The sequence below is a fragment of the Sipha flava genome, unplaced genomic scaffold (genome assembly GCF_003268045.1).
Source record: "Sipha flava isolate LNK unplaced genomic scaffold, YSA_version1 529_pilon_pilon, whole genome shotgun sequence".
Lineage (NCBI taxonomy): Eukaryota > Metazoa > Arthropoda > Insecta > Hemiptera > Aphididae > Sipha > Sipha flava.
In genome coordinates this window covers 4,332-14,146 of record NW_020273511.1, presented here as the reverse complement: position 1 = coordinate 14,146, position 9,815 = coordinate 4,332, and the positions used below count along the sequence as shown (strand labels likewise).

The following is a 9,815-nucleotide window of genomic DNA, read 5'->3' as shown; positions in this document are numbered from 1 at the left end:
ATATCTGAAATTGTAATCTTCTATGTTTTATTTTTGCAAACATATCAAGAGCAGGAATTGGGTCTTTTAACAATTTTTCCGAATTCTCTTTATCTATAGATAATAAAGCAAGGTTACTCAACCTAGGATATTGCATTGTAGCTCTCAAGCAAGTCTTAATACGCCGCATAGTAGAAAAACTTCGTTCAGCACTAGCTGAGGATACAGGAATTACCATAGATAATTCAACTACTTTTCTCAAGTTAGTGAAAGCTTCGCCATAATTACTTATTTGTTGATGTACATCAGACAATTTTGAAGCTTCCAAAAACAAAGATTTCACAATTAAACACTGATTTTTTAATACTTCTATAAAGTCAATATTATTATATGGTTGATAAATATTTGTTATGTTACTTAACAAATCAGTATTTAAGAATTCGTTTGACTTAGGATCACATGCATGTATATTTCGTAGTATTTTATTATTTTCTGTAAATCTAAATATCATTTCATTGTTCATGCAGTCTAAAATGTTGAAAAAAATAACTCTTAATTCTTGTTCTCTTTCTTTATAATCTAAGTTTTGATTTTCTCTTTTGCTGTTTCCAACTGTTGAATAAGTTATGTAGTCGTTAAGTAATGATGAACATTTTTGGTTTCTTATAAGATGTTCATCAGCAGTCTGAAATAATCTAGTGGAAGTTGCTAATGTAATAGCTTCATTGTAAATGTCAGTAAACATTTATTTTGTCCTTAAATTGTTTAATTGTTCTACGGTGGACTTGATTAATTTTTCACAACGACTATAATCTAAAGATGCTGATTGTAAGCTTAGTGATAGAGTATTTACTATTGACAGAACATAATCTAAACAAAAAATTAATACAATAGTTTTAAAAGATTTTAACTGCACCACTAGACCTTTTGCTTCAGCAGCTTCTTTAGATTTCACACTTTTTGATAATTCTTTTAATGCCAATAAAACAGTCCTAAAGTTTTTTTTAAAGTAGCGAATACTTTTAAATTTTGTCACCCAGCGTGTATCAGAGTGCATAGGTATTTTTTCTCCAGTTTTAATAAAAAAATATTTGATGCCTTATAGTTGATTATGATTGAAATGCGTATATTGCCTCTAAAATACCTATTACTTCATGCAAATCTTCCACTTTTCTTGAAACACCGACTAAAACTAAGTTTAACTTATGTGTATGGCAGTGTACATATGGACACAGATTTCCTGACATATCTCTAATTTTTTTTTTATACTCCATTGAACTGTCCTGACATGACTAATGCTCCATCATATGATTGACTTACACAGTTACTTATATCTAATCTAAAGTTATTTAAAAATAACTTAATTTCAGAGCTCAATGTATTAGCACTTAATTCTTTAAGCTCAACAAATCCTAAAAACTTTTCTTTTATTACAGAATTATGTACATACCGTATACAAATACTCATTTGTTCTAGTTTTGATTGAGGTAACAATTTCAGTTCATGCGGGGCATCGAGTGCAATTTCGGATGTCAATTTAACGTTTAAACGATGTACCCGCATTTCATTATGCTATATAGGGACAACAACCGCATGAAGACAGATAACCACGTCGAGATCAGCAACAACACATTTCGTAGCATGTATTCAGATAGATATGCTTCCATAAATCTTGTCTGCCACTAAATTTCACTCCTGGCACCAACTTTTTAGTGTTAATATTCGACCGCCCGGAGTTAGTGGATATGAATAGCGACTAGTGTCATACGTGGACTGCATTTAGCATTACTGTCACTCGTCGCCACCGCCACTACGGATAGCCACCGTCGCGTCGCTCCGTGTCGCTGCCGCCACGACCATCGTTCATATCGTATTAACACACGATTACGTGTGAGTACCCCCATATTTATATCTGTGTTCATGTCTTCTTATGTTATATACATAGATCATACGATATATATGTATATTTGCTTGTAATATTATTTTGTAAAACAATATCTATGTATTATTTACTTGTGAACAAAATAAAAAGTTAAAAATATAAACCTTTAATCTACAAAGAGTTGAATCCATTACACATTGTACACACCCGTGTAAAAAAAAATTATGTTTGGAAAATATTTACCCCGCGCGACTGAACGTTTATTTTAAATGACCGTTATTCTTTGCACAAAAATTAACTTAATTTAGATATTTTTAAATAAAATTAACTTAAATTAACACGTTAATCTTAAAAAAAAGTAACGTATTAAATTAAAAGTTAATTTGTAAAAAAAGTAACGAGTTAATTAACTTAATTAAAATTAACTTAACGTTTTAACTTAATTTTAACTTTTAACTCGTTAATGCCCAGCCTTGCCTAACTTTTTTCACTCAGAATAATTTTTTTGTAAGCAATTTTACATTAGTTTTATGTTAAAAACCAATACAGAAATCACTCATTCACCCATATTTGTACCTTATCCTACCTTTTTTTTAAGTTATAGATCTTATATTACTAGGTAAAAAATGTATAGAATGTAATCTTTTTACAGTAATATATAAAATAAAAAAGTTTCAGATTATCCATTGAAAATATATTACATTTTTCCTTTCCATCTTACGAATGATACTTTTTGTATACTTTGTATGATGATTATTTACCTTTAAAAGTTTCTTAACTTATTGGATTTTGTCTAAACCAACTTTTCATTTTTAATGAAATGAAAGTCCTGTTTAAATTGAACACTATTATAAAATTAATAAAAAAAAAAAAAAAAGTGTTTAGTTGTTACTTTTTCTACGATGATTTCTGATTGATGAATATTTGATATAAAATTTTGCAACTCCAAATAACATGCTTATTGTCTTGTATATAATTCATCGTTATTTTTGGTTAAAAAAATGAACAAATATTGTATTTTATATGGTCAAAAGTAAACATTTTAGCAAAATACATTATTATCATCGGGTACATATGAATTTAAAATATAATAAATTTGATTACTTCACTCCATCACGATAGGTGTACTATTAAATTGTATATCGTCATCATTAAATCTATTAAAAAGCCCACAGAATTTGCATTTAAATAAATGAATACATTTTTATATCAAATTCATAGGGCTGGGTTGGTTATCTATGTTTTTGATGTGTAACGATGACATATATGTGTAACGGATTTTATTAAATTTGATACTGAATTATTTTGACAATAATTATATTTAAGTAGCAATAATCGTGTGTTGTACTTATATTTTGGATATTTTTATGTGTTGTAAATTTTATAACGTTCACGTTTTGCTTGAAGTAAACCTAGGTCTGTATTCAGAAAAAAAAAATATAATAAATGAATTATTTTATATCATATTTTTAAATAAATAATTTATAAATTTATAAACTGTATTTCTATATTGTTAAAAATAAATTCACTGCGTCTGTAATGAAATCTGCAAGAAGTCAAATAAATCAGAAGTGTGTCTAACATTTCAATCTCTGCTGTTGACGGATAAACTATTGAATTTCATGAACAGTGTTAGTCTTATTTGTAGGTCAACCATTAAAACACTTTCTTGTGGTATTGGCGTTTACCAAATTATACCTTTATAACGTTTATGAATTATTTTTAATTTTAATTCTATCAAAAATGTCTTTGCAGGAGAAAACTATAAAAACGTAACAAAAAAACTGGTCAAATAAGCAAAAATAATCAGAAAAACTGGAAATAAGCATTTTTTAAAAAAATTCTGAAAAAAGCAAAAAAAGGCATTTTCAAATTTTATAATTGTACGTGTTATAACTTGAAATATACTTCGATAAAACTCTGTTACATTTTAAGTCAATCCATAAAAATAAGCAAATGCTTTAACTCCCGAATCCTGCTTATTAAGGTGATATTGCTTTGATATAAATTAAAGATGTTCCTGTTAGAAAATTAATCATAAACCGGGTACCGAGTATTAGCCGAGTAAAAAATTCAATATTATACTGAATACCGAGTAAGTATTGAGTCTTAATTACGAGTAGGTATTATTTTTTTTTCTCAGTGTCAGACATCATATATTTTCGAATAAATATGAAACTTTTAGAAACAAAATAATATAATGTATTGTGTGGTGACTTAAACAACGCACCGCGAATCGTCCAAGTTGTTTACAATATTGTCAGTGGATAAGGGGAAATCCCATGTTCTAGAATATGCGATGATTATCTCGTTAAGGTAATTTCGAGAATGTTCTAGACAATCGACACCGATATATATATATATACCGGCTGGTCAGACGCTCATTCAATCAGTCCGTGAGTACAATCCGCGATATATTCGGCAATTCCTCCGCAATTGTAACGCGTATCGATATTTGTACATACATATTTATATAATATAGTGTCTATTTAATTAAATTAAATTGTGAGTGATTTTTATTACTGAAATCCCACAAATTGGTGATCTCGTCGTGATGGCGCCACGACGAAGCTTGTTAAACAGCGATTCGTGTGGCCAGCAATTGACGCAGATTGCAGACATTGGGCGAGGGCATGTGTACAAAGTCAACGAGCCAAAATCACGTGCCATGTCACAGCACCTCTTGGTTCATTTTCTTTACTGTCTCAAAGATTTGAACATATTCATTTAGATCTAATCATTATGCCTTATTCTGAAGGATTTCGCTATTGCCTCACGTGTATCGATAGATTTACTCGATGGCCTGAGGTAATTCCATTGGAAGATCAAGAAGCGGCAACCGTAGCACGAGCTTTCTATACGTATTGGATCGCAAGATTTGGTACCCCTCTTCGTATCACAACAGACCAGGGAAGACAATTTGAGTCATGCCTTTTCAAGCAACTTAATAACTTGACTGGCACGAACCATCTTAGAACCACGGCCTATCATCCGTCAGCAAATGGCATGGTGGAACGAAGCCATCGGCAGCTTAAAGCCGCCATTAAATGTCATCAAAATAATCGATGGACAGAAACTTTTCCGACAGTCTTTTTGGGCATCCTAGCAGCTTGGCGCGACGATCTTAAATCCACCTCTGCAGAATTAGTCTATGGAGAGCCACTTGGACTCCCTGGTGAATTCCTAACGTCGAAAGATAATGCTGCCAAGTTCGACGACGCAGCTGAGTTTAACAAAGATCTTCGACATCACATTCAGCAGATCCGACCTGTCAATGGTACACGACATGGCGAGAGGAAAAACTTTGTTTTCAAGGACCTTGCAACCACAGAGTACGTATTCATTCGACATGATGGACCCAAAAATGGAATACAAATGCCCTATGATGGTCCCTATAGAGTCATAAGTCGAAATAAAAAAACTATTGTCATTGATATAAAGAAGAAAAAAGTTAGAGTAACTATTGATAGACTTAAACCGGCCTACATCATAGTAGACGACCATTCTAAGGAAGATAGTTCGAGAGAAATTCAGACATCTACACCGAATACTATTACAAAAGAGGATCAAAGGACATGTTCCGGAAGAAGAGTTCGTTTTCCAGACCGTCTCCAAGTAGGTTATGCTTGACTTCGTTACTGGTAGGGGAGTGATGTCGTGACGTAAACAACGCACCGCGAATCGTCCAATTTGTTTACAATATTGTCAGTGGATAAGGGGAAATCCTATGTTCTAGAATATGTGATGATTATCTCGTTAAGGTAATTTCGTGAATGTTCTAGACAATCGACGCCAATATATGATATATATACCGGCTGGCCAGACGCTCATTCAATCAGTCCGTGAGTACAATCCGCGACACATCGTGAATTACTTTCCGCGATATATTCGGCAATTCCTCCGCAATGGTAACACGTATCGATATTTGTACATACATATTTATATAATATAGTGTCTATTTTAATTAAATTAAATTGTGAGTGATTTTTATTACTTAAATCCCACAATTGTAAAGATTATTATAAATTTTCTTTTGCTTAGTATCGAGCCATGTCCACCGATAAGAAATTGCGTCGCGCGTCTTAACTGTTGATTGATAGGTGATGGCCATTAGGGAATAATGGGTTTTTATTTCACATTGTTATAATATAATTTATTAATAAACGCGGGATTTATTTTTTCAAACTCATAGAATAAAACGCCATTTGTTCAGCATAACCTGAAATGTAAATTAATTCGTTAATCCTAAATGTATCATAACGTATTATAATTCATTACTTAGAATTTTTTTTTGTTATATTAATATGATGATATAACAAGAAAAATGAACAGAAAAATCCTATAGGTGAGCATATTTTGTGCACAGATTATCAGCTGGTTACTGAGTAGAGGTTGAGTAAAAATATAGGCCAGATATTAGAAAATCTCTTATATAAATGTTGAAAAAATATATTAAATCAGCGCGTAGTTTCGGCTTAGAAGACTTGATAATATTTTGCAAAAGTTTAACTACAATATATTATATCAACATTACATATAGGTACATTTCAATAAAAATAATCGTTCGAAACGTTTAAAAAACACGTGAAATTGTACTTCTCGTAAAGATTTAATGATGACATATTTGATGCCGGTAAAAGTATTTTGTACCGAGTTTGGCGGTGATTTTCCAACTTTGTAGGTATTGACTATTGATTTAAAAGAGGATTTCATGGAACGTTTGTTCACGTACATTCGTCAGCACAATTGAAGGGGAGGAGGTATGTTTTAGGCTTAGCAGTCCTCAAGGGTTTGAAAATAAGTTAATTTATATGTAAATTTTGTTCAACCCAACCTAAGTCCCTCCCTACACGGAGATTTAGTTTTCTGGTTCCGCTTATACATTTATCAGTAATTTTTACGATTATAATTAAACACAAAACGTATAGTTATATCATACTTGTTTACATGCTTGTTTATAATTTTATTATAAATTAAATAGTCAAACAGGTATCAAATGAACGGGATTAATATTTGTCGTTTGTTTAATAAGTATCACAGTTCAAATCATACCACGTATATGATTTATCAAACAAGGCGGAGTAAGATCGAAATCTATTTACGAACGGCTACTGCAGATCTGACTCAAGATTTAAAAAGTTAATTTTTTCTTCTGATTGAAATGTCATAAATCAGTCGAAAAGAATCGAACAAAATATAAATAGCTTTTATGATAATTCATGTGTAATTTGTATTTGAATGTATAATAGCTCCTGATAATATTATTTATTCGACGAAATTCAAGTATTTATGTTATATTGTGCACTGAGCATGTGTGTGTCCCATCAAATCAGGAATTTTACTAAATTAATTAATAGTCGAAGAATTTAATTTGCGTAGAATTGTATTCTATTTACAAAATAGTTTATTTAAATACTATACTTATGAGATAATAATAATAAAAACCAGGGCTTTACACCCGAATTAACCCGAACCCGTAACACCCCTAAAAACCCTTAAAAATTCAAACACCCAAAACCCATATAACCCGAATGATTTTTTTTTTTTTTTTAAACATCCGAATTAACCAAAACCCGAATAAAATATTGGTTTTAACTCGAAACCCGGAGTGTGGGGGAGTTGCGGCCCGGCGTGTCGTTTCCGGTGCTGGAGATTGGTGAATTCCGGTGTAATAGGCGATTATTACTCCCCCCAAAAATTTTACCGGGGGGGAGGTAATAATCGCCTGAGGTAATAATTGCCTACAGTAACAGGCGATTATTACCCCCTCACAATTTTTTACCGGGGGGTATTAATCGCCTGAAGTAATAATCGCCTGTGGTATTAATCGTCTGAGGTAATAATCGCTTACAGCAACAGGCTATTATTACCTCCCCCCACAATTTTTTACTGGGGGGTATTAATCGCCTGTGGTATTAATCGTCTGAGGTAATAATCGCCTACAGCAACAGGCGATTATTACTTCAAGTGATTAATAACCCCCAGTAAAAAAATGTGGGGGGAGGGGGGTAATAATTGCCTGTTGCTGTAGGCGATTATTACCTCAGGCGATTAATACCCCCCGGTAAAAAAATTGTGAGGGGGGTAATAATCGCCTGTTACTGTAGGTGATTATTACCTCAGGCGATTATTACCCCCCTCCCCGATAATAATATAGGGGGTAATAATCACCTGTGACACTGGTCTGATAATATTTTAGCCTTAGGTTAGTTGCGGCCCGAATAATTATCATTAAGTGTACTCTTCTCAAAAGGTTGCTTTAAACGTTGACGAACTTGGTATTTCTTCGTTTGACTTACCGTCCAATGTTGCTTTTAGTGTTAATGATGTGTTTGATAAGTTATCTAGTCTGCGTGGCATTAGGTCTATTGGGCCAAATGGTCTTTCTGGTGATTTTTTATTTCATCTACGCTCTGTTATCAGTTATCCGCTCTGTTTATTTTTCAGGCGTTCTCTTGATGAAGGAATTTATCCAGTTATTCTAAAATTTAGCTCTGTTACACCTATTTTCAAGTCAGGGGATTTATCTTCTATCCTAAACTATAGGCCTATCTCCATTCAGTCTCAAATCTCTAAAATTTTGGAATCTCTAGTATTAAATGATATTCGTCGGTCGATCAACCCTATTATTATTGAAGAACAACATGGGTTTCGCCCGGGTCGGTCGACTGTTACCTGTAATTTAGTTTTTAGTAATTTCATTTATAACTCTTTTCAACAACGTTCGCAAGTGGATGTCATTTACATGGACTTCCATAAAGCTTTTGATTCCGTTAATCATGATGTTCTAATTCAGATCCTTATAGCTTCTGGTTTTGGCGAGCCCCTATTGTCGTGGTTTAAATCCTTTTTAGTTGATAGATATCAATGGGTCTCGCTTTTCAATTTTAAATCAACTTTATACTTAGCTTCTTCTGGGAGTACCTCAAGGGGGGCATTTGTCACCAATACTTTTCAATATCTTTATTAACATGATAGGTAGCGCTCTTCATCACTGTCGTTTTTTGTGTTTTGCTGATGATATCAAACTCTTTATGCAAATTGATTTGAATGATGACTGCTTAAAACTGCAAAATGATATTAATCGATTCGTGGAGTTATTCGACAAACTGAATCTTTCTCTAAACATATCCAAATGCAAAGTCATGGCTTTCACCAGATCTCGTACTTCTCTAGTTTTCCCTTACCACCTGCGTGACACTGTAATTTCACGTTGTAAAGATTTTATTATGGATCTTGGCTTTAAATTTACTAGCAATCTTGACCCGAGCCTTCACATTGAAATGATTTGCTGTTCTGCTTTAAGAACATTGGGCTTTGTTATGAGGTTGGCTAAAGACTTTGACCTTAAATAATCTCTTAAGGTTGTCTATTGTACTATTGTACGGCCAATACTTGAGTATGGTGCCGTAATTTGGACCCACATATAGCTTTAAATGCTTGTCAGTTAGAAAGGGTTCAGCGTAGGTTTTTCCGGTTTGCTAGCTATTTAATGGGCATTGATTATCCACCTCATGACTACACGCCTGTTGCCACTAATCTTGGTTTAGTAACTTTAGCCGAGCGCCGATGTTACTTTGGTAATAAATTTTTAAAAGATCTACTGACTGGTGTTATTGATTCTCCTTCTTTACTTGCCCTAGTTGCGTTTAAAGTTCCACTGTGTTCCACCCGTTCTAATTCTATGTTTCATATACCCTTCAGTTCCACCAATTACATGCAAAATGAACTTTTAAGACGTTTGATGTCGCAATCCAATACGGACCCCACCTTTAACTTTCTTGTTTTTTAATTTTACACACACTTATAATGTACTTCTATTGTTTTTATTTACTATCATCATATAATAATTGTTATATCTTTTCTGCACATATATATTTTAATTATAAAGGGCTCAGCCCGTAAATTCTTAATAAATAAATACATAAATAAATATTATATTCTAGAAAATCGT

General features: G+C 32.7%; 1 protein-coding gene across 1 annotated transcript; it reads left to right on the top strand.

Moving 5' to 3' along the window:
* The first annotated feature begins 4,603 nt into the window (after positions 1-4,603).
* LOC112690928 lies at positions 4,604-5,491 on the top strand. Its single transcript, XM_025565037.1, has one exon. The coding sequence runs from the start codon at positions 4,604-4,606 to the stop codon at positions 5,489-5,491; it is 888 nt and encodes a 295-aa protein (XP_025420822.1).
* Positions 5,492-9,815: the final 4,324 nt, after the last annotated feature.